Source organism: Pantherophis guttatus, chromosome 1, assembly GCF_059756535.1.
Source record: "Pantherophis guttatus breed Tessera chromosome 1, ASM5975653v1, whole genome shotgun sequence".
In the NCBI taxonomy this organism is placed as follows: Eukaryota; Metazoa; Chordata; class Lepidosauria; order Squamata; family Colubridae; genus Pantherophis; species Pantherophis guttatus.
Genome location: NC_142063.1, coordinates 169,377,539 through 169,403,754, shown reverse-complemented (window position 1 = coordinate 169,403,754; position 26,216 = coordinate 169,377,539). Strand labels below are relative to the sequence as shown.

The 26,216-nt window shown below is 37.3% G+C and overlaps 1 protein-coding gene and 1 long non-coding RNA gene across 3 annotated transcripts in view; one reads left to right on the top strand and one right to left on the bottom strand.

The window, feature by feature from the left end:
- Nucleotides 1–2,354: 2,354 nt before the first annotated feature.
- The window catches only part of CDK15 (cyclin dependent kinase 15), a 43,021-nt gene continuing 19,159 nt past the window's right edge, over nucleotides 2,355–26,216 (bottom strand). The window contains exons 6-13 of one of the 2 annotated variants that reach the window (XM_087885118.1): nucleotides 25,295–25,418; nucleotides 24,508–24,628; nucleotides 22,476–22,569; nucleotides 21,570–21,633; nucleotides 17,100–17,148; nucleotides 13,473–13,612; nucleotides 6,790–6,885; nucleotides 2,355–2,523 (exon numbers count right to left, since the gene is read on the bottom strand). In XM_087885118.1, the coding sequence (XP_087741244.1) occupies nucleotides 2,504–2,523; nucleotides 6,790–6,885; nucleotides 13,473–13,612; nucleotides 17,100–17,148; nucleotides 21,570–21,633; nucleotides 22,476–22,569; nucleotides 24,508–24,628; nucleotides 25,295–25,418 (708 nt within the window). In that variant the 3' untranslated portion in view covers nucleotides 2,355–2,503. Of the gene's footprint in view, nucleotides 2,524–4,574; nucleotides 6,886–13,472; nucleotides 13,613–17,099; nucleotides 17,149–21,569; nucleotides 21,634–22,475; nucleotides 22,570–24,507; nucleotides 24,629–25,294; nucleotides 25,419–26,216 lie in introns of those variants that run through there. The other variant, XM_034430962.3, reaches the window with a different exon arrangement.
- LOC148116621 (uncharacterized) lies at nucleotides 6,834–15,249 on the top strand. Its single transcript, XR_015731992.1, has 2 exons — nucleotides 6,834–6,912; nucleotides 15,099–15,249. It is a non-coding gene; the product is annotated as an uncharacterized LOC148116621 (long non-coding RNA).

The following is a 26,216-nucleotide window of genomic DNA, read 5'->3' as shown; positions in this document are numbered from 1 at the left end:
TTTACTTGTAAACCTTAATACTCTTATGTAGCATTACATGAAAGCATATATAGTACTGCTACTGCTACAGTATTAAGTTGTTAATTCATAGTGTTCCTACGGTCAAAAGGAATGCCTTAATCCAGCATCATATATAAATTATAGCATGTCATCCTAGGACCATTTTGTTAAGCAAATATTTACATTTTCTGCTAAAAATAGGTATAGGTACCTTACAATATTCACAAGGAATCCAGAGAGAGAAATAAAACTTTCTTTAGAAGAATAATAGCACCTTGTAGAGTTTATATGCCATGCCAGGAAGGGTCACTCTCTGGTTTCTCAGCATTGGAACAGATAAGCTCCTCCTCCTCGATATGTACTCTACTGGTTAATAGTTGTTGAGGGTTTTTTAAAGTGTAATGTTGCACTTTATCCAACAATGGCCCACCAAAACCAATGAATTAAGCTCAGTCCTAGAAGCTCATACTCAGTTTAGCCCTTATATCGCCAGTGGGCACCTTTTCAATTTCTGCCCAGGCTGAATGAAGCATTCTTTCCTTGCTTTCCCAATCTTTCCAAAGCTTCCCTTCTTTCATCATCATCATTTTGTTTTTATGAAGCCGAACCATCAGTTGTTCCTTGTTACAAGTTTCCATGAATCTACAAAGGAATGCAGGAATGAAAGAACAGCCTGTTTTTTTTTTTTTTTTGCTGTTGCTTGGACTAGAGTTAGCATCAGAGCAACAATGATACTATAAGTGGAAAGTAGAAAAAGAAATGGTCTGCTTTAGGGTCAAAGGAGATCTGTGGGAAGGTGGTGGGGGAGTGAAGGCATCTACTGTATGTATGCATATATCTGGGAAAGCAATAGAATGACATAGAGACTAATGAGAAGGGAACAATTCTCAAGTCAGTGTTAAACTCCTGGCAACTGCCTGGACAAGTGTCTATAGTTTTCTTGGCAAGGTTATTTGGAAGTGGTCTTCTTCCAAGAACTGAGACAAAGCAAGCCTAACCCAAAGTCATTCAACTGGCTTCATGATTGTGAGTTTTGGTGGGACCAGAACTCATGATCTTCCAGTTTCTAGCCTACTGTCTTAACGACTGAGGCAAGCTGGCTTTATTAAAAGATAAAACAACTTCAAACTAATAAGCATAGCATTTTTAAAAGACGGAATCAAAGGCCTGGAAATTTGCTTATGATTTAAACAGAACATCTCCCAAAACATTGGCCATGTTGCTTGAAAGTTGTCTCCTTCCAGATTTCTACATTCATTCACTCTACATTCATTCTTTTTAGCAAGGCCCATGCTCCAAAAGCCAGCAATTCTTGATAGATTCCAAATACTAGGATATTGCCAAGAAGAAAAGCTATGCCTTTAACATTCTGTGAATGACTCAGGAGATATTCTAACAGTCCTGCTACTGTCAGTCACAAATGCCAGCATTTTACTACACTGGATGTCCACTTATAAAACAGTACTTATTTATTCTATAATCTAAAGGCTAGCCCCATAGCTCATCATTGGTGATGTTTCTATGATTACATTGCTTTTGCAATAATATTTCTAATGGCTCATTCATAGTCCTCAATCTGCACAATAAAAACACAATATCAATGATGTGCCTCAAATGATTCAGATTTCCAAAGGTATAACTCCCCTCCACCACTGCATTGCATTCAAAGGCTGGTGCCTTATGACAGCCTTTTCTGGAGGACAGATGTATATTGGAATACCAAGAGAGAGTCGGGAACAGATTCCAAACAATTAACAGTGAAGAACCAGATAGAAAGTGAGATATTGTACAACAAAGTTAGTGTTCTACGAAGCCCATGCCATTCATCTCATCAATCTTCTCATCTATCTTTCTGAATATCTGTTATCTTTGAATAGGTAATGTTTCTTTTGAGCTTGAAATTCTGTCCCAAACAATTAAACCAATCCCAAATATGCTATTATTCTTCAACAAATATCATCTTATGAAAGCAATAGGAAAAATTTGGAGAACTTTTGACACATAGCAAAAGTCATTCAGCAGTATAAACCAGCCATGGGCGGAGCCAGAGCTTAAAATTGATGCATCCGCAATAAAACATGAGTGAGAAAAAGTGAGAAAATATTAGGTATCAGAGGATTGTACATCTTTTAACAGTATCCCATTCTATTTCTCTAGCATCCAAAGCACTATAGATAAATAATACATTTCAAAGATTAACAGCAATTTGTGTCAGCTGATAGTTTGTGAAATAGAAGATGTAACTACAATTATGAGTAAAACCTTATCTTCTGTGCTTTTTCTCTTTGAATTCATATAAAATATTAAATATTGACACAAAAATCCAGAAGGGACTACAACTGTTTATGACTACAACTTCCTCTATTTGTGGGCTGTCAAAATACAAACAATTCTTAAGGATGAAATTGCAAGCTCCTGGGGGGGAAATACAACTTTTGCAGATTTTAGAACAGGATGGAAAATATCTTGCCAGAAGACTTAGATGTAGATGATGTTAATCTTCTTAATCCTGTATCAACAAATCTGTGGACAAAAGAGAAAAATGCATCAACCAATTTTATTTGAGTTAGGAAGGTTGGGAAGAAAAGCCATGAAAGTTGATGCTATTGTCATCATCACCGTCATGGCTTTATTTATAGTCATAGAGACCAAAAAAAAAAGGAAATCAAATACTGTAATATATAATTTTTTTAAAGGCCGCCCATTGCTGGCTATTGGGGGCGAATCACTGGCCCCCACGGAGAGGGCTCGCAACTTAGGCGTCCTCCTGGACGCACGGCTGTCTTTAGAAGAGCATATGACGGCCGTGGCCAGGGGGGCTTTTTATCAGGTTCACCTGATACACCAGTTGCGTCCCTTTCTGGATCAGGACTCCCTACGCACGGTCACGCAAGGACTCGTCACTTCCCACCTGGACTACTGCAATGCTCTCTACATGGGGCTCCCCTTGGGGTGCACCCGGAGGCTGCAGCTGGTCCAGAATGCGGCTGCGTGGGGGATTATGGGAGCGAAGGAGCGCTCACATATAACACCTCTCCTGCGCGAGCTGCACTGGCTTCCTGTGGTCTTCCGGGTGCGCTTCAAGGTGTTGGTGACCACCTTTAAAGCGCTCCATGGCTTAGGGCCGGGGTATTTGCGAGACCGCTTTCTGCCGCCAATAGCCTCCCACTGACCGGTTCGCTCGCACAGAGAGGGCCTCCTCAGGGTGCCGTCGGCCAGGCAGTGCCGGCTGGTGACCCCCAGGCGGGGAAAGCCTTCTCTGTGGCAGCACCTGCCCTCTGGAATGACCTGCCCCCTGAGATACGCATGATATCAGACCTCCGGACTTTTCGTCGGGCCCTGAAGACGCACTTGTTCCATCTAGCTGGGCTGGCTTGATCCCATCCTCTCTGTTTTTTAATCGAATTTCTGTTTTAATTGGGTTGTTTTAAATTCGGGCCAAAATTTATTTAATTGTTTTTTAAATGTTTTTAAATTTTATATGCTATGTTTTATCCTGGCTGTACACCGCCCTGAGTCCCGCAGGAGAAGGGCAGTATAGAAATATAATAAAATAAATAAATAAATAAATAAAAAGGAGGTTCATAAGAGAAACAGAATGTCGAATTCAAATAAGTATTTTTTGAAAAATATTGCAACTGAAAAAGAATGTTGACTACTTTCAAAGGGTTGTTCCTCAAACATCTAATTATGACCTCATGCCTTCCGTTATGACAGCTATCCCAGCAACTGAACACTTCCAACACTTGTTTTAGAAAGAAAGAGGGAAACATGTAAGTAAATCTCAGTAATTTCAGCATTTATTTAATAATACTCACCTTTATCTCTCCCAAAATACTGCTTTCAATTAACAGAAATATTTCAGCAGGAATCTGTGGAAATATTTTTTTTCAATTTCTACCCTCAAAACATAAATGAACATAAATTTATTTTATGTTCAAATTTATAAATTTGATAGAAGTTGAACATAAATTGTTTCAACTTCTACCCTCAAAACAACGCTAGAACAACTAGACACAAGGAGTTTTTCCCCGAATGCCATCACTCTGCTAAACAACTAATTCGCATAACACTGTCAAATTATTTACTAAGACTATTACTATTATTCTTCTTATCCTTCCTATTACCTATCTCCTCCCACTTATGACTATAACCTTGTTGCTTGTAAATCTCTACGATTTATATTGTTTCCTAGTATGATTTGATTGCTTATTGCTTATAGTAACCTATGACTATCACTAAGTGTTGTATCTTATGATTCCTGATGAATGTATTTTTTTCTCTTATGTACTGAGAGCATATGCACCAAAGACAAATTCCTTGTGTGTCCTATCACACTTGGCCAATAAAGAATTCTATTCTATTGTATTCTAAAAAGGTTTAAAATAAAATATACAATTTTCTTTCCTTCTTATGCTGTTTTCCTCACTTAAATTATAATTATTTATGTTATACAAAGTATTTTATATAAACAATAAACAGTATCATAAAAATATCTTTAGGTCTTCAACGTATAGACTAGAAGACTGAAAACTGTATTTTAATCTTAATCTTTTAATCTCAAATTTCTGTAGGTTGTCAAACCTGCGAAAACTGTTGTTGAAGAGGCATTTCAAGGTGGGACCATGGGAAGAAAGAAGCAGCAAGGAAAAGAAAGATTCTACACCTTATCCAAAGATTTGCCAATTGGCAATCCTTGGCAAGAAGACTAACACCTACCCAGGAGAAGAAAACAGCACCCTGTGTCTTCCTATCTGCATTGGGAAGAATGCTATCTTAGTATTGGATGGGTCTGTCTCTCCAGAGAGCAAATATCGCAAATAATTGGGTAGGTGTTAGGTTGTAGTTGAGAGCAATACATGGAACTACTGAAGAAATGACTTAGAGGGAGAGAAAGATCTCTCTTCATGTTATACAGTCTTTGAGAAGGAAATGCATTGCCTTTGTAGCCAAACCTACATGATAATTCAGTTGGGAGGTAAGCAACAGACTCAAAGACACCTTAAATTTTATTAATGTTAAGATCCTTCAGAGGATTACAGCCTAAAACAGGAGTCCCAAATCATTACAGTATTGAAGAACAATGGAAGCCTGGATGAAGAGCAAGAATGGAACGGAACAGCTGGACTTCTAAATGTCTTATGACAACGCATTGTGAAAGATCTATGTATCACCTTTGAATGCAAATTTTGGAGACAAATGTCTACATGTTTATGCAAAAAAAATGTAAATATTAACTGCTGCTAATCTCAGAGACAGAGTGTACTTTTGGAAATGAAATAAGGAATCCCACAAATTAGGTAACCATTTTCACTTGTTGGGAAATTCTTTACAAATGTACAACTTTGCAAATTAAATGAGGAAAAAAAAGTTAAAAAAGAAACAGGCCAGCTCAAACTGAGTAAGTTATATATCCAAAGATGAGAGGCAGTGCTGAATATTAGTAAGAAAATAAAGGGAATTAAAATTATTAAAAGAGTAGGGATAGCCAGTTTAACTTGCATTTAACATTACTTAAATTTTGCAGGTTTAGATCAAGTCACAACAAAAACTCAATTATTGTTTGACATAAGCATTTTTTAAAAAATCTTCCATTTCTCCAATTAAATACGCACAAACATGTCAAGGGTGTATACAATTGCTTATGCTAGTAAAAATAATATATAAAATACATATTGTTTGTGAAATACGTACTGCAAAAATGTATATGACAAAATTATAAACAATATGGTTATGTAGTTATATTAAAGAGGAATCTGTATGATTTTGTATGGTATTTTTAAACTTATCAAATTAATGTGAAAATGTGGCGCATCAAACTTAACACTGGACAAAGTGGAAACTGAAATTTTTGAACTCCTCAATTTGTGTCTGAAAGGATTAAACGTATTGCTCAAATAGTTGTGAATTAATACAATATTTTCTTTCTGGCCCACAAAAATGGACTTTTTTTAAAACACCATGCACTTATGGAACATGGCTTCCACAAACAATGGATCTCCTATGAAATTGGGTAACATCATTTGAACCTTAAATATTACAATAAGCCTTGTATTTGAAGCCTCTTCAGCCTTCAAATACTACTGAATCAAATCACCCCAGGAACTCCCTCCTTGCTTTCCAAGAATTGGTGAGTACAGTCTTGGAAATATAATGTGTGAGAGTCATGTTTGGGTGCCTGGAAAAGTATTTACAAAGATAAAACGCCACCTGCATAAGGCTAGGTTACTATTGAATCTTCTGTTATTGATGCTATGGGGCGGTAAGATAGGAATTATGGATCTAAACTGTAGACAGAAGATTCATGAATGAGGCAATTTAGAAGCAAAGAATTCAGCTAAATGTTAAATCAGCTACATACAATGCACATTTTAAAAAGTTCCATTAATATGGAACTGTAAAGGAATAACGCCATTAACAATGGCAGAAGGTCAGCGTAGGATAATAGTTCTGGACAATTAGAGTCAAACTGATGAAACTAAAACCGATGCTGTGGTACACTGTGTTCCACTCCGCATATTTGGAAAATTTGGTATTAAGAGTTGCATTTCCTCTTGGAATTGCAGAAAGAAAAGTTCTGTTTTGTACTATATCCATATCTCTTCCTCTGCCACCCATCGCTAATCCAATCATGGGGCATGTAAGTTGAAATCCAGGATTCGTAAAATATGTACATAGTTTATCCCCATTTGTCTTAGCTAGTGATAATAAACAATATGGTTTTATTTGTCTGCCTCCTTTCTCTCTTGAAAAAAAAAAAAGTCCTTCATTTCTTTCACCAAAACTTGCTTGAACTATTTTCCTGATGGCCCTTCTGAGACGAAAAAAAGAGGTCACACATTTCTTGTTTGAGCATCACTCCAGGTACTGTGAAGATGGACTGTGCTATGACGAAAGGGAAAAAAAACAAAGGTAAGGATACACTGAGGCAAATTTACATGGGACAATAGCCATCTGCTGCCTTGGAAGACAAGTGTCCTGTACAATACTCTGTCCTTTGGCAGGGAACAATTTCTTAGTGAGTGCCTTGCCTGTTGCTTGAACAACCTCTAGTAAAAGCCACCATCATTTCCTCAAAACCTATTGGCTCAATAGTTTTTTCAGGCAATGTCACAAGATGTTATCATGGTCTTATTTATTTGCCTTCTGGGAAGTGAATGCTTTATATCCAATTGCAAAATGCTCTAAACATTCCAGAACTACCCAGACCCTCAAAATATTGTCTGTTCTTTTTTTTTTTTTATTGCAAAAGTTTTACAATTACATTTTCACCCCTTTTTTCACCCCCCCCACCTCCCTCCCCAAACTTCCCATCCTCCCTAACCCTCCCTAACCCTCCCCCCCCCAGACTTCCCTATTATGTACTCATAACTAATAACACTGATATATAAGCTTGAACCCATCCCTCCCCCTGTATAATTTTTCCACTTTGTCTCTTTAAAATATTTCTAATACATTATTTTCAAATAAAAGCTATTTGATACTTTCTAGTTTGGTATTTGTTCTGAACATATTCTATCCACCTTTTCCATTCCCATTCATAAGTCTCTTGTGAACAGTCTTTTAAATATGCTGAAATCTTCGCCATCTCTGCAAAACTAGCCATCTTCAAAGTCCATTCCTCGATAGTGGGCAAAGCTTCATTCTTCCAATATTTACCTATCAACAATCTTGCTGCTGTTATCATATACAATATCAATTTTATTTCACCCCGTGTAAAACCCTTAACTATACCCAATAAAAACAACTGTGGAGAAAATTGAATTTTTTTCCTCAAAACATTCTGCATGACCCACCAAATTTTTATCCAAAAAGCCTTAACTTTCCTGCAGGTCCACCAAACATGATAATACGTAGCATCTAAACATTCACATCTCCAACATTTTGGCTGAACATTAGGGTACATACATGACAACTTTTTAGGATCTAAATGCCATCTATAAAACATTTTATAAAAATTTTCTCTCAGGTTTTGCGACTGTGTAAATTTAACATTCTGTACCCAAATTTTTTCCCAAGTTTCCAGCATCACTGGTTCTTCAAAATTCTGTGCCCACTTAATCATACAATCTTTAACTAATTCCGTTTCTGAATCTCTTTCTAACAAAACATTATAAAGCCTTTTAATATGCATTGGACCTTTCTCTCTTATATGTCTAACCAATTCTTCCTCATGCAACATAATACCAGTTTTTTGATCCTCTTTCCATCTCAGTTGTAATTGATTATATTGTAACCAAGTTAAATTAAACCCTTCATCCAACAGTGTCTGTAATGTCTTCAGCTGCCATCTGCCCGCATCTGTAAAAAGAACCTCTTTATATAAAAACCCCCCGAGTGACATTATATTTGTATTCCACAAAGTATGACCAAGATCCAGCCATAGCGGTATTTTATAATCCCATTTGAGTCGGTGCTTCTTCCAAACTCTCATCAAAGAGTCTCTAAGTATATGACTTTTAAATACTTTATCTACTTTATCGTCATAAAATAAATAAGCATGCCATCCAAATTCAAGATCAAAACTTTCTGCATTCAATATTCCAGTCTTTTTACTTCCAAACCAATCACTTGTTAAAGTTAAAGCTGCTGCATCATAATATAACTGTAGGTTTGGGAGTTTAAGGCCTCCTCTTTCTGGAACATCTTGCATAATTTTCAATTTCACTCTCGGCTTCTTCTCGTTCCAGACAAACTTATTCACACCAGACTGCCAAACTTTCAGTTGTTTATCACTTTTAAGCACCGGAATCATTTGAAACAAAAACAGAAATCTTGGCAAAATATTCATCTTAACTGCTGCTATTCTTCCAAGTAAAGACAGTTGCAGCTTTTTCCAAGTCTCCATATCTTTCTGAACCTCTCGCCACAACACCTCATAATTATTTTGAAACAATTTCATGTTTGATTCTGCAACCTGAACTCCAAGATATTTTACCTTAGGTACAATTTCAAAACCTGCCCTCCTTTCAAGCTCATGTTTACGATCTTGTGTCATATTTTTAACTATCATTTTAGTCTTTTTTGAATTCAGTCTAAAACCTGAAACTCTACCATAGTCTTGTATAATGTCCTTCATCAGGATTGTTGATTCCATTGGTTGTGATAGGGTAACAACCAGATCATCTGCAAATGCCTTTATTCTATAATCCTCTTGCCTTATCATTATGCCTTTCAAAATTTTAGAGTCCCGTATTGTATTTAGCAAGACTTCCAATGTTAAAATAAATAAAAGTGGGGACAACGGACATCCCTGTCTTGTTCCTTTTTCAATTTTAAACTCTGTCGTCAGACTTCCATTAATAATAATCTGTGCCTTTTGCTCTTGATAAATTGCTGAAATCGCCTGTATAAATTGGTCCCCAAAGTCCATCTTTTTTAAAGTCTTTAGTAGAAAATTCCAATCCACTCTATCAAAGGCCTTCTCTGCATCCAAAAAAACCAGCACTGCAGGAATCTGTTTATTCTTATCAAGATATTCCAATAAATCTATTACTTGCCTTACATTGTCCTTCATATATCTGCCCTCAATAAATCCCGCTTGATCCTCATGAATCACCTTTTGAATTACTGGCATCAACCTGTTGGCTAATACTTTCGCATAGATTTTATAGTCTGTATTCAAAAGAGATATTGGTCTATAATTCTCTGGTTTTTTAGGACCAACTTGTTCTTTTGGTATCAAAGATATATAAGCAGTTGTCCATGATGGGGGTATTTTACCCCCTTGTTGAATATTGCAAAATAAATCTCTAAGTTGTCCCACCATTTCAGCTTGTAAAGTTTTGTAATACACTGCGGTCAGACCATCCGTGCCAGGAGCTTTGGCTGTTTTTAACTGTTTAATTGCTGCTATTATCTCCTCCTCTGTTATAGGATAATTCATTCTTTCCTTTTGTTGATCAGTAATTTTTGTAACTCTCTTATCATTTAAATATTTTTCTGTAAGTCCATTCTGCACCTCCTCTTTGGCATATAGTTTGGTATAATAGTCCACAAAAGCTTCTTTAATTAATTTTTGTTGAAAAAATTCTTTCCCTCCAATATCAATACTATCAATAGTCCGTATACTTTGTTTTTTCCTCAATGTGTAAGCCAACCATCTGCCCGGTTTGTTAGCGTTGCAAAATGTATTATGCTTCGCATATTGTAAGTTTGTTGCAACTTGTTCCGCCATAAGCATTTGAAATTGGTCTTTCAAAAGTTTTATAGCACTTCGTATTCTTTCATCTGTTGGGTTTTTAATAAGTAACTGTTCTTTATTCTTTATTTCTGTTTCCAATTCAAATCTTTTCTTTTGTCGGAACAGTCTATGTTTAGAGTTCATGTAGATAAGTACCCCTCTCATATAAGCTTTACTTGCGTCCCAAACAATTTCAATTGGGGTACCTTTATTCAAATTTATTTCAAAAAATTCTTTCAAATGCTTTTTAAGTTCTATTGTATTTTTTTCATATCTAAACAAGTTCTCATTTAATCTCCAAGAACGTCTCTCAACCTTATCCATCTCAATTTCTATCCATACAGGGCTATGGTCAGTCAAAGTTCTTGGAAAAATCTTTGTTCTTTTTGTCTTAACAAGTAGATCATTTGACAACAGGATAAAATCAATCCTAGAAAAGGATCTATGTCTATCAGAAAAGAAAGTGTAATCCAATTCTTTTGGGTTATGTATTCTCCAAACATCTTTTAGTTCCATATCTTCTTTCATATCAAAAAAAGTCTGTGGTAGTCTAATTCTAGACTTTGCCAAACTCTTTTTATCTAGTTTAGAATCAATTACTCCGTTCCAGTCTCCCATAATTAAAATAGATCTATAGTCCCATTGCAATATTTTAGTATGTAACATCTTGTAAAAATAGTCCTGTTGTTGATTGGGAGCATAAATTCCAATCAAAAGAATTTGGCCATTTGCTGTAAACAATTCAATTGCTACAAACCTACCATCTTGATCTGCTTCTATAACTTTAGCTGTTAACTTTTTATTTACATAAATAACCACACCATTCTTTTTCTGCGAAGTTGAAGATATAAAATGTGCTCCTAGTTTTGAGTTTATCAAATATTTTTGATCTTGAGTTGTAATATGCATTTCTTGTAAACATATTATATCATTATTAAATTGTTTCAAATATGTAAATAGTTTCTTCCTTTTCTGTGCTGAATTCAACCCATTGACATTCCAAGATAAACACTTAAAGGTCATCAGCCTCTTTCTGGAGCACAGAGCAATATGCTTGAAGTTCATCCGAGAGCTTCGATCTCGCTCCTCCCATAGCTCCACTCTCTTGTACAGTACTCTTAACTGCCTTCTTGTCTTGTCTTTCCTGTTGTTGTTGTTGCTTTTGTTTAAGTAGCTTAGATTGAGCTCTAGTTATACGTTGATCTTTAACTTCAGTCAACTGAATCAAGTCCAAAATTGGAGAAGAATCAAACAGGGGCTCACTCAAAAAACCTCCTTCTGCACCTTGCACTACTTCTAATTCCTGCTTGGACTGTTCTTGCAATTGCCTCTCTTCACTCTCTTTAATCTCCAAAACTGTGGATGTACGTGGAGATGGTGTTCTTTCCTTAAGAATAGTAGTGTAAAAGTGTTGTGCCTTCTCCACGGTATTCAACCGATATCCTTCTCCCTTATATCTAAAAATTATCCCAGCTGGTGCATCCCACCGGAAGGGTATCTGTAAATTTTTCAATTCCTTAACAAGAAAACCAAATTCTTTTCTGGCTTTCAACATTTTAGGAGGTAATTCTTTAAAGATTTCAAGTCGTGAACCCCCCACTTGTACAGAAGTATGAAAAGATTTTTGCAGGATATCATTTCTAATTTCTCTATCTGTAAAGTATATGACCACATCTCTAGGCAGTTGTCTTTGTCTGGCCACCCAAGAGTTCACTCTGTAAATTTTATCTATTTTGTGAAATACCACATCAGGATTAACTTGTAGAATCTTGGCCAAGGCTTCAGAACAAACTTGTCTCAAATCCTGTCTCTCCCCCTCTCGAATTCCCCGAAGCCGTATGGCGAATTCCATCGCCCGGAATTGTATCATAACAATCTCATCTTCAATTCTCTGCATTTTATTGTCAACTTCATCAATTTTATAATCATTGTCTTTCATCTTGACATTAACTTCTGATTTAAATTCTTCAACTTTAAAATCAACTTTCCCAATAAATTCTGCCAGGCCAGACGCCACTTCTGATATTTTTTTGGTCACCTTATTTTGATTCTGTTTCACCATATCTTTAACTTCATTAATTTCCTGCATAAATTCCTGATGTGATTTTTGAAGTTTATCATCTATTTCCTGTTGAGATTTTAGAAATTTATCATCCAGAGTTTTAGAAATAAATTGTTTTAAGTCTCCCACATCAAATTCTTTTTTCTGGGTCTGTAACTGCTGTGCAGAGGGAAGCTGCGTTTCTTGTTTATGTATGGGGGATCCCCCCCCTGTTGCCTTCCCTTCCTGCTTCTTTGAAGCCATCGTGCCACGTAAGCTAGTTTTTCTGAAGAGGGAAGTTCTTTTTCCTTTCCCTCTTCCACAGAAACTTCTAAAAAAGTCCCCCAGATTTAATCAAGTGAAACTGAAGTAAAGCAAAGTCAAATTTTAGAAAAAGAAATTTTTTCTTTAGATAGAGCAACTTTGTAGCAGCTTTATAACTTTGTAGCAAAGCAGGACGGCTTCACAAATCCAATTTCATTAGCTCGTTAACTCAAATGCTGGGCGCCATATTTTTTCAAATCACTTTCACTCGCTCACTTTCTCTTTTGATTTAAAAAGTCAACAAAGCACTAATACTTGCAATTTTCAAGTTTCTGGATTCAAGTTGATATTTCCGCTGTTTGTTAGGGTTAGTTCCTTTCACTTTAAAAGTTTGCTGCTGCCGGCTTGTTCTGCTGAAGGCAGAATCGTCCCACGCCGCCCGGAGTCTCCGCAGGTTGGGAGGGAGCCGCACCTGTTTTCACCCCCAGAAGCAATTCCCTGGGGGGGTTACAGGGGCTCAACCTGTGCCCTGCTGTCTCTGCTCCTACAATCTTCAAGATTTCGGAGTTTTCGAGCCGCTCCTCGTTCGCGGGGCGGCTCTACAGGCGGCGGGGCTGGCGGTCTTTAAAAAATCACCGCCGTCGCCGAAGCTTGCAAACCGGAAGTCCAAAATATTGTCTGTTCTTGATTTAGTGGCTGAAGAATGTGGTTCTTATAGCCTTTCATGGTTTCTTTCACTGGAGTTTTCTGGCGTTATGTTCTTAGTAAACAAGGCATGCCCAAGCTGTATATGCTTGTTTGTGTTTATCTATTTTGATGCTTTTTTTCCTTTGAAAATCTGTTTTATTTGCTGACTACAGGCTGTAATAAAGTTGACCTCATTTATGCACGACTGTGTTTATGGTACCTTTCACCAAAAGGTATTGAAATAAATACGATCATTCTGATATCCTGAGAGTGGATAGGGAACAGAGATTTATATACCATTAGAAAGCTGGCTCAGTTCAGAGGGCAGGGGATTGAAGAACTGATGAAAAAGTGCCTGTTGTGCAGAAATCCTATTTTGTGGATGTACTTTTAGCATTCTTCCTGCCAAGTCTTCAGCCTCAGGCACCTTGATCAGCCTAGAAGACAAAAACAGGAAAATTAAATTCTAGGAATTCAAACTCTGCTGTTAGCTTTTGAAAAATATTAATTAATATGTAAGCCAGAATGAGAAGAATCCAAAGAAAAAGATAGGATAGGAAAGAGAGAAAGAAAAAGGAAGTTTACCCTTAAATTAGTATAAGTATTAAATATATATGGATAAATCAAGAAATTTCTAAATTCTTTTAAATTCAGAAGTAGTTATATTTAAGTGTTAAGATACATATTTAGATGTTCTCTCAGTGGAATATATTTTCAAAATCATCAGTCTGGAAAAGAAGTCATTATTTGTAAAACTAGACCAAAAGCAAAGTAATGCAATCCATATTGCTGTTTCATTTAAAATTTGCATGGTTGAATGAGATTAGTATGACATATCTGCTTTTTTTTAAAAAAAAAAAAGTTAATAAAATGTTCAGCTTTATCCACAGTAATTATACAGGTGATTAAATAGCTTGGATAAAACTGAATTGTTGGTTTTGAGATTTATTGATTTTAAAAGATATGCTTATAAGAAGAAGGAAACATTGATATGTAATTTAGGAGGATGCAGAAAAAAGTAAAATTTTTAAATCACTATGCCAATCATTGTTAATTAATCAATTACTGGAGAACTTTCTGAAGAAAGTTCTCCAGAAGTTCACTCGACAAGTAATTACAATGTCTCATTTTGTAAGCATACCTGCACAGAAGTTCTTATCCTTTTAGTAGCCACTAGGAAAGGTTGTGGCTATTTATTGATTTAAAACAGTTCCCAGGTTCCTTTAAGATTTAAGGTTTTTAAGGATATAAATAGATATAGGTGATGTGTATCTATATGTGGCAAAGCCTAATGTCAAATATCTTGGCATCTAGGAAGTGAACTAGAAGGAATGGAGGAAAAATACAGTAAAAGGAATGTATATTTAATAGTATATGTGTTAACAGAAGCCAGAGTTCTGTTTGGAAGGGCGAGGAGATCCCTACAGAAGAAAAGATAATAACAAAAATCTTAGAATGTGCAGAAATAAATAAACTAAATAATGAATAAACTTGAAATTAAAGAAAAGGAAGACACTGAATCTTTTGAGATATTGGATCTGCTCTATCAATGGTTAAATAAGAGAAACAGAAGTTAGAACTTCTAAAATTACAAGAGAAAGATTAATTTCACTATTAGGGTTCATTATTGTAACTTATTAATTATGATTAGTAATAATTGATATGTATTAATATGATGAGGGAAAAACACTGTCATTACGTGATTACTACTAGAGATTATTATTATTATTACTATGATGAGTATTATTCAAAAGAATTGTAACCAGACAACACACTGTTTATATGGATATTGAGTATGTTGCTCTTTCTATTTATATTAAAAAAAATAAAAATATTTTTAAAAAAATAGAAGGAAGGGAGGAAGCAAGGAAACAAAACATTTGTCTTTTATAACTTTTAATGGGCTTCTTTCTTTCTTCAAAGAACCCAGTGGCTCATGGGAACTCAGCCTGCCGGATTTCTCCTCAACCCATCCCAGCAGGCATTTCACTTCGAAAGAGCTTCACCCTGCCTGGACTGGCTCTCTCTTCTTCTCTCACTACCCTTCCAACAAAAACATGCATATGGGTCTAACTACATTTGAAGTCTAAGTGGTGTGTGATTTTTTTTTTCACAACTGAGGAAATAATCAAAGGAGCAGCGTATTTACAACTGAGAGCAAAATTCGAACTGTAGCTCAATTGCAATTGGAAAGTTAAGTATATAAGTGACACCAAGATACTTTAATATTAGCTCAACCCAAAGGGAAGTGAGGCAACTGCAGTGACGGAGAAATAAAATAGGACAGAATTGGGACAGGAACAGCACATCTCATGCCAGTATATTTTCCTGCCCATCCAGAATAGATGGAGACCTTGATGGCCCTTTCGCCAGACCTTGAAATTGTCATTTCGTAATGTCAGAATAATGGGAAAAATATTTACTCTAACACTTGATACAATCAGGGACAACTTAAGCTGATACGCAAAAGGAAGGAAACACCATGTGATTACATTGGCAAGAAAGCTGTTGCCAGGACATGCTTAATGCTGTGGTTAGGTGCAAGTTGGGACATAGCCTAAACTTCAAAACAATACGGGATATTTTAAAGAAGAGGTATCTGGGATCTATGTCTTATCTAGTTCCACTCCACAATATTTATCTTTATTCATCTAGTGCTGAGTTTGTTTGTCAAGGTCAAAACCAATGGTGTTCTGAATCTTAGAAGCATCTGTGGGGAATTTGTGTATGGGTATTTGTTTTAGTGGCAGTGCTTTTATCTGACAGAAGGAAGTGTATAGTCCAGGGTTGTCAAACTCAAGGCCCAGGGGCCAGATCCAGCCTGCAGGGTACTTAGATCTGGCCCGCGAGGCCGCCCTGGAAACAACAAAGGACTGGCCTACGGAACCTCTGTCAGTGAAAACGAAGCTTGCGAGGGCCGTGTGCAGCCCTCCCAAGCTCCTTTTTTACTGACAGAGGGTTGCAAGATGACATCGCAGCCAAAAACGGAGCTTCTGAGGACCACGGGCAGCCTTCACAAGCTCCGTTTATGCTGGCAGAGGGTTGCAGGAGGCCGTCCCAGCCAAAAACAGAGCTCGGGAGCCCGTTTTTGCTGGCAGAACTCTCAGGCCACCACAGGCGCCCCTGACACGAGTGATGTCAAGATGGCCATGCCCACCCTGGCTACCCCCACCCCGGGTCCCCAAGGTCAAACACAACCCTGATGTGGCCCTCAATGAAATCAAGTTTGACACCCCTGATATAGTCAAAGCATTAAAGCATCAACAGTCTAACTAGCAGGCTTTTCATTTTTAGCTGCCTTCTGACTAGCAGAAGTCTACTTAGGGACTCTAAACAGAGCCACTGTCTTCTCAAAGGAAAGGCAGGTGGGATCTAGGAAGAGAGGAAGTTCCATTTATCTTAGGAAGTCTTTCCTAGAAGGTCTTAGAGGAAGCAAGGACCTCAAAAGAGAGGGGGGGAGGGAGGGAGAGAGAATTCTCAAGAAAATGTACAAACCTAAAAAGCCCTGCAAGAACTAGAACCAGGAAGTAAATCTGGCAGGGAACATTTGTTTAGTGAAGAGAGAGATCCCATTTTGCTTTCAAGTGCCATATTTGGTTGAATATACTCCAGTTCATCTCCTTGTTTGATCCTTGTTTATATATTATTATGCTAGCTTTGGTCTGCAATTCTCACCCTCAGGTAACATGAAATTAGTCTCTCATATCCTCACTTTGTTGCTTTCATTAAAATAACATCCCTTTTAGGCAACTCATGGATGTAATGATAATGATAAGTATCAACGCCTTTCTTGGAAATTGGCACTCTTATATATATTTTTTTGTTAGGTTTGAAGATTATTACCATTATTTTGGATTTATCTTAGATTAAGCACAAAGAACACACTGACTTTAAGGGACCATTTGATGATTGTAGATAGCTTACCTGTCACAGATCATCTGAAGCCCCTGAGGCCAACTGCCAAGGAATCTGTCTGGAAAATTAATATGCAATCACAGGGTTAAACACAACCAATTTGAGTCATATATACTTGGAGTTCCTGTTCCTGTCCTTATATTTATCATGGCTGTACTATAGAACTGTTAGCCTGCTTGGTAGAGAATGCTGGCATAAATGTTTGAATCTGATTTTAACAGAGCAAACATACTGCAATCAATTAGATGAGTGCCTCCAGACAGGAGGGTCCTAGCACAGTTAATCACCAGACATTATGCAGTCTGTTTCTTCCTAACAACGGTGTCTGCCTAAAGAAAAAGGAAGAAAATGGTGGGAAAACATAGGAGGGTAACAAGTGAAAAATCAAGATGTTTAGAAACCAATCCCCCGCCCCCCATAAATTTCCATGAAGGAGTCAGTCTCCTAATAAAAAAGTCTAGTTTGAAAGACTTCCAAATTCTACAAAGCAAATAGAGTCTTTGCCCAAGGGTCCCATCCCCTCCCATCTTCCCAGGGTCTTCAAAGCAAGAATTTCCAAGGTCAGGCATTCCAGATATTGGAACACTCCCCAAAGGGTGCTGGGCAGCAGAGGCTGGGCATATGAAAAGAGGTGCTCCTTGCTATGCCTGTAGCTGGCCTAGTAGATAGGACATTTTTAAAAATGCAAAAAATTACCTTCTGCTCCTCCCAAGGATCCATGAAAAGGCAGAAATAATGTCACTCCAGTTCATTTTACCCTGATGGTCTGTGACTAGCAGGAAGTTTGAGATTTGGTATAATGATCAAATACTAAAACTGTTTATGTAGCCAATCATTTGAGTTAATAAAAGCGAACCTAAGCTTTTTTAATTTAGAACCTATATCCTTATAACTCTGATTGTGGTGAATCCAAGCAAATGGATACTTAAACCATTTAGTATTTATTATGTGAAATCCTCTTCCAATCAGAAGAGCTGCTAAAACCCTTGCATATCCTCAAACACAATGGGATTTCTGGCCCTATTGGAAAAGTGAGATGAATTTTATATAGCTTGACCAACTCCTGGAATAAAGGAGGAAGTTCTACTTTAATAGCAATAAAGCTAAAAAAGACATAACTTTGTTTCATCCAGGGGTCTGGGGATTTTATTTATTGGTTTGATTTGTATGGCCACCAATCTCACCTAAGTGACATTGGACTCATGACAAAAACAATCCAATAAAAACAAGTTAAAAAAACCAAGATATAGTAAAACATCAATGACCACTAAAAAAAAAACCCATGGTCCAGCAAAATCAGTCAAACACAATCATGTAGAGACGAGATAAAGGTCAGGCCATGGGGTCATAGAAGACAGTACAGAAGGGCATTCTTGTACCCCAGTCAGGTGTAAATGCCTTAGCCAAATCTTCTCCTAGTTTGCTTTGTCTCTTCAGAAGTCTTACAGTAACTGTTCTACTTTGTGAAAAGTGACATCTGAAATCAGTGAAATAGTTTACCTATAGAAATTGTAAATTCTCAATCTCTGGAGGTTTTTCATAAGAGGCTGGAGGGCCACCATCTCACAAATATTTAATTGGTTTCCCTATGTATTTCAGAGGGTTGAAGATCCTTGGGTTCTCTTTCAATTCTACTGTTCTGTGATTGTTTCATATGTGTTTTATTCCTCCAATCAAAGATTACATGCTCAACATTACATTAATCAGATATCAATATATCAATAGGTTGTCCCTCTCTTCTTTGTGACAGCCTATCAAATATTGGAAGGATAGCAATCATGTCATCTCTACTCCTTCTTTTTGTTAGATTGGACATATCCAGTTGCTGCAACCATTTTTCGTGTGTTTCAGCATCCAGCCCCCCAAAAGCAGATTGTCTTTAAAAATGAATTGTCAATTTGTGCTATGTAAGATCCAGACATCTTCCATCAGAATTATATTATTTCCTTTCCATAATGATCCAAATCATATTTTTAATCTGGCATGATAATATTTTAAATTGATTTGTTTTATTGTTGCTTCAGTGCTAACCTACAATTTAAAAGTACAAATTTACTCTCAACACTGTGAAAAATACATTTCAAACAATGGGTATCTATTGACTATATGATTATAATCCATTTCAGATGAAGCACTTTCTCAGTTAGAATTCAGAAAATGTTTTGTGGGCTTTGGGAGTCCAACCAATGTCTTTCATTTATTGTAATTTTCTCTTTGATTTTCTTCATTGTTTAATTAGAAGCAACATTAAGAAGGAAAGGACAGAATAGTTAATAAATGCCTTGAACTGGTAGCTTTCGGAGTGCCATTTAAAAACATCAAAAATTACCAAATAGCAACTAAATTGCATTACAAACGTACAATATTTTGCTAAATTATAAAAAAACAGTTGTTAATTAACTAGTATTCCCTCTAGAGTCACATTTTTTTAAAAAAGCATATGAGGAGACTTTATTAGCACTGCTTCACTACTGTCCTTCCCACAGCAAGGATTTCTCTGGGTTTGTGATATTTTTCCTTACAAAAACAGCAGGGAATTGATGAGTGGTTTGAGGCTTTGCCCTCCCCCTGCCCTTCTCCCACTCCCCCGGGGAATCTCATTCAAAGCAGTCAACCTAATTCCCCAACCCCCAATTACTATGTCAGGGCAGGCAGGATGGGGCACAAACTCTAGTCTGCTGAGGAAGCCAGCACATTCCCATTTCACGCGACTATGATTAATGAATCTTGGCTAATGGTGTGAAAGTTTCCCCACCATTACAAAACCAGCCAGCCTGTGAAAATGAGGGATGTTTAGTTTTCAAGCAGGGGAGGGAAACCAGGGCCTCTGAAGCTCATCTGAGCAACATCCTCCTCTTTGAAGAGACGTTACTATGCTCTGCTAGACCTGAAAAACTTAGACTGAAAGTGCTTCCCCCACTTGCCCTCCTGACTTTCACACAGACTCTGTCCCTTCTCCCAGGATGCAGAGGAGGGAGTTCATGTTTCAGGGTTTTTATATTTCACATTTCTTTGCATTGGCGTTGATCACTGCTTCCCTATAACACAACACTTGGGTCATGCTGTTCTGAAAGACATCTCATGAGACAATATTAAATAGAAAGGAAAGGAAAGGAAGGCTCCTTTAAAAAAAAAATGCCCCCATCCCACTAAGAGACAACTGGCCCTTTGAAGTTCTAGAGATAAAGATTCCCACAGGATGGATGGGAAGGAAAGGCCTATCTATCCCTCTCTGCTTCCTGTCTTCTCACTGATTCTGGGCAGAATTATAGGAATGGAATGGGGAAGCAAGAAGACTCTCACGATTGAAGGCAAATATACGTATCCCAGGATAATGTTGCAGGATCCAATCTGGGTCGGTGTACCCATTCTGGTGGAGAGAAGTTCCCTGAGGATGGGCTCCAGAATGAGCCCAAAAATTCGGGAGACTAAACCTCTGGTCCCGGTGACCAACCCAGATTGGATCCTGCAAGAAGACCGTTTTCCCATTACCCCCAGCAACCTGTTTGCAGCAGGGGTGAAATCTAAAAATTTTCACTACCGGTTCTGTGGGCGTGGCTTAATTAGTGGGTGGGGCTTGTTGGTCAGGTGACTGGGTGGGCGTGGCTTGTTGGTCAGGTGGGCGTGGCCAAGTCGACATCAATTTGTTGCCCTTTTTTAACCTACAAGACACAACACAACACAACTGGCTCACCCACAAGGTAAAAGCAGCTGTGCTAGACCCAAAATGGCCTCTGCAGCAAGCAGGAACCTCACACAGCCACAAAAAGGCCAAAAAACCAACTTTCACACTTTACACACACAAACACAACACAACACAACTGGCTCACCCACAATGTAAAAGCAGCTGTGCTAGACCCAAAATGCCCCTGCAACAAGCAGGAACCTCACACAGCCACAAAAATTTTATTTTATTTTATTTTTATTTTTATATAAAAGCAGCTAAATTTAAAACTTCCTAAACTTTAAATGGCTAGGTCTAAAAAAAGAATAACTTAAAAACAACCCAATTAACTATTTTTTTTTAAAGCTCCCAAAGGGGAAAAAAACTTACAGGCAGGCAGGCAGGGAGATAGAGCTGCTCACCGATGAGCTTGATTGCAGGCAGGGAGATTCAGTTGCTTGCTGATGCAATGGATTGCAGGGATTACAGCAAGCGAAGCAAGGCAGGCGTTGCGAACAGCAGCTAAGGTAAGCAAGCTGGCGGGGGGAAGGGATTTTTGCTACCGGTTCTCCGAACTGCCCGCCGCCATCGCTACCTACTCACCCGAGCCAGTCTGAACCGGGAGCATTTCACCCCTGGTTTGCAGACTACTGCATTCCTCATGGAGGAAAGCTGCCCCTGTGAGCATGTTCATTGCACATGGAAATGGGGAAAGTGATCAAATGATAATGAACTTTCACAGCAGCAGCACATCCATGCATCAGCAAATAGGCTGAAGACATATAACATTCTTATATACTGGTATGAAATCATACCTGACTTGTAGTGGCAAAGTTTGGAAACTCCTGGCCATGTTTCTTCAGTTGGGAACCCCAATACCTTTCAAATGAGAAACAAAACTGAATGTATTTTCTAAAACGCTTTTTGTAGTCTTGATCCTAGTTTTCAATGAGTCATCTGAAAAGAGGCCCAGCAAGCTTTGCTTTCCAAGAAAGAAGGAAATAAGTACCGTACAAAAGCTCTCATATTTATCATTGGTTGCAGCTGTCAGAATGGTCAGCCAAAGTGCTCTTCCAAGAAATCAAGGTTGTGTCTCTACAAGAGAAGGCATTCAGAAGCTGCAGACTGTCAGAAGGGGAGAGATCTCACTGCTTTGAAGTGAAAGGGAAAAGTCAGTAAGCAGATCTTCTGACAGGTGTTCAAAACTTCATTTCAAAGCATTGCTTGAAGTCATTGTGGTCTTAGTACCTCTGAAACTTAATTTGAAGGCTCAAGTCCTAGGACTCGTTCGTCGAGCAAATAAATCCATGCCAATTAAGATAAAATACCTCAAAGCAAGCATTTAGCTATGGATTGAATTAAGAACCCAAAAGGAGTTCTCCTGCATAATGGTGGTTTTTAAAATTGCAGCCAATGTATGTCTGGTTTTTTACATGCTCAGAAAACTGAATACAATGAATTTATTTATTATGTATCAAGGCATCTCCTTTTAGCTTTTTGTATTTTGAAGATCAAACACACAAAAAGTGAAACTCCTTTTTTTCCCTCTCTTGTTGAATTTTTATATTCATTTTATAAGAAATTCACAAAGCAAAGGAAGAGACAGAAAGATACTTCTGAGAATCTAACAATGCTACACATCCAGATCTGTATTGATAAGGTAACATTTTGAAGTGCTGATGGTTTTACTATGAATTTCTCATATATATTATTGTACTCACTATCCAGATTTTCTCTAATTGGTCAAAGATATTGCTAACATCTGGAAACAGTGGTTGACCATGAAGCATCTCCACAAATATGCAGCCTGCACTCCTGGAGAAAAATAATATTAAGTCACTTAGCCATCTAGTTCTGTTTTTATACATATTACAAATATGTCTAATCTAAATCAAAACATAACAATATAAAGTATAATTTTCATCATGCTTTCTACTAGCAACGTATTTTAGAAAATGCTTTCATTTTTTATGACAAAATTTACATACGGTAGCAGATACTTGAAATAATGATTCAAAAAAGAAAAATATTGGGGAATTTGTGTAAGAGACAATGTAAACTAGAATCAAACATATTTTAAAGCATAAATTAAGGCAGTTGCATTAAAGCATATAACAGAGAAAACTAGATGCAAAATTCTGCATATTAAAGTAAATTGCATGCAATTTATTATGGACTTTCCAGAAGGTTCATCTTTCTCTCCTAAAAGAAAGAAAGAATCCATGAGAAACTACCACTCTGAAACTGGTTTGGATTCACATTGAATCCAACATTCCTAACTAAATGAGCAACATTTAATCTAAATACGTATGCTCATACACTCAAAAATGTATAAGGCTAATCTAGCATGCTTGAGGCTGTGTATACGATAAATAGCTAATATCCAGATCAGGAGTTAAACGGAGCAGAGCTTCTGCAGTCCATCAGATTGTTTCCTTAATTCCTTCAATTATGAGGTGGCTCTTAAGCTCAGCCTGCAGCTAATGCCCTAGGCTCCATTCTTGATATAACATACAAAAGCTCAGGTAGCACAATATTGTCACAACTACTACAATATGAGAAACACTAAGATCTGAACTGCATATCATACTGCCTAAATATCAAGATCTCTGATAAAAGAGAAGGAGAAACCAAGTTTAGGAGGAAGAAGAAAGTAAAAGTTGCAGTTTTAGCTTTTATTAGGAATAGGCAAAATTATATCTTTCAAATATTTTGCACTCTTGTTATTAACATAATGACTGTGGCTGACTAGAGTTGAAGTTCCTTACACCATAAACTCCTCCAGGCCATAATAAATTGCTCTGCTATAATAATTAGTTTTAATTCTTCCCACATACTTTCTTAAACACATCAGAAGACTTAAGGGCTGTCATACACCATTCATTACATGTTTAACCACCCCTAAATTCATGACAATTTAAGGGCTGTCATACACCATTCATTTCCCTTCCCTCTTGGCATAGCAGCTCTGGATTATTGCAAGATCAAATCTGGGTCGGTCACCAGGACCAGAGATTTAATCCGAGTTTCTATGGGTAGTACTTGTTTTCTATCAACATTAGAACATACACACACACACAGTGCAAGACATTTGAACTGGGAATGACTCTGCATGTCAGTCATGATCATAATTTAGCTAGAGACATAGAATAGTGATCAGAATGGCTGCAGACCAGGATTTTTTAAACTGATGCTAGTAATTTGAGGATTCTACAGGGAATAGTGCTTCAAATAATATACTTGTTTTCAGTAAAGTTGTAACTTAATGAGATGAAATATTTCAAACTATGACATTTGTCTTTATCACTTCATAAAGATCTAGTTCTCTATCAAATCAATAAAGTTTCTAGGAATTCTGTAACAATTAGGAAATCAGAAGAGCTAATCATAATCAAACTGTATGAAGTAGGGATTATAGAATTGCTTATGGAATTCTTTGGATTTAGTTTCATTTTTCTCCTAAAGTGCTCTAGTTACCACTTGGCAAGCAGTCTACTCTATAATAGACTACTCAAATTAAAACATGTCATTTCATTTGGGGGACACAATTGATATTAAATATTTAAATCTTTTAGCAATTGAGGGTTCAGAGGGGGGAAAAAAATTAATTTCCAACTCAAGCCCATGTAATTTTTGATAATCAGAGTATGCTGTTCTTCATGGCATTATTCCATATTTTAAAATGCTCTTATTGTGTGGATGAGTGTGTTGAGCTTCATTTCCTTCCTCTTAATGGTTCAAACTTGTTCTCACCAAATATCCACATCTGATGAATAATCAGTGGCTCCAAGCAGAACATCAGGAGGACGATAGCCAAGTGTCACCACCTCAGCAGAGTATGTTTGGTTGGGGAGAGATTTAGCACGAGCAAGACCTGACAAGGAAGAGAAAAAAAAAAAAATCAGGATTTTTAAATCAGTCACAGTTATCATTTTGACCCATTGTCTATACCAGGGGTATCAAACTCAAGACCTCGGGGCGGGATTCAGCCCACAGTGTGCTTAGATCTGGCCAGTGGGCCCACCCTGGAAACAGAAAAAGACCGGCCTGTGGTGCCTCTGCCAGCAAAAAGGGAGCTCGGGAGGGCCATGTGCAGCCCTCCCGGGCTCCATTTTCACTGGCAGTGGGCTGCAGAAGGCTGTTGCAGCCCAAAATGGAGCCTCAATGAGTGACATCAAGCTGGCCATGCCCCCCCGCCCCCCAAGGTCAAATACAACCCTGATGCTGCCCTCAATGAAATCAAGTTTGACACCCGTCTATACAATAAATTGCAGGGCACAAATCACAGAGATATTGTATTACAATTATTTTGCATCTTTTTGTTGTGAATAATCTAAAGTAACTATCCAACTATATACTGGTAATGCAGTTGCTTTTTCATATAGTTCTTGGTTTCTAACATTAATTACCTCAAATTTCTAAATTGACATCTATTTAGCCTGAGCTGAATTAAAGGCAGCAGCTGTTCTTTGGCTCTGAATTTATATACCCAAGAAACTCATCTACTGAATAACTGTCTGATGGGGACCAGGTTACTCACCAAAATCAGCTAATTTAAGCTCTCCATAGCAATTTAGGAGCAAATTCTGAGGTTTCAGATCTCGATGAAGGATATGGCACTTATGAATGTGAGCCAATCCTCTCAGAAGCTGGAACATGAAAAGCTGGAAACAAAAGGGAAAACAGAGCCACGGTTGTGTAAGATAGTGTCTTAAACTTCCAGGGCAAAGAAAGGGAATGAAAGAATGAATAAAATGACTCTTCCTTATAAGTTAGTTACGTGTTTAAAACCCACAACACATGTTCCTAGAAAGATAACTATTCTCTTGCTGGTAGAAGTGCTGGATGAAGAGATTTATTTGCTTTTATTTTTATTTTCCTCCATAGTCAAACAGAAACCAGGATTCCCCAAGAGAAGAGTAATAAAAGCAACTTGGGGTGATGGACAGAATAGAATATTGAGGAAAAACAATCTGGAATAGGATGTCAGAATGTTGCGATAAAGCTTTTTGAAAAGTGTGAAAAGTTAAAATGCAAAAAGAAATTGTAAAATTAATTAGCTCAACCTTAGGGGAAAAAACTATTTTGGACTGTTTTATTTTGTTTATTAGATTTATATCCATCTTTCACTCAAGAGCTAAAGAAAGGTGATGTAAGTTACAACAACCCAACAGAATAGCTTAACTTCAGGGTGTTTGGGGGAGTGATATTAGAAGTGAAAGCAGTTTGCCTAGCAGAGGTCTCTCATGCCTAGGGTTGCCAGGTCTGCTTCCAAAAAATAGCGGAAAAGCGGGGGGGGGGGGGTTAAGTAGTAAAAAAAAAATTTACAATTAAATTATATATTTTCTTACAAACATTTTAACACGTATTAAAATAATCACTTCAAAACTTTACTTAAAATTCAAAACATCAAATATATTATAATAATATGTAAAATATTAAATTACATTTTACTTTGCTGT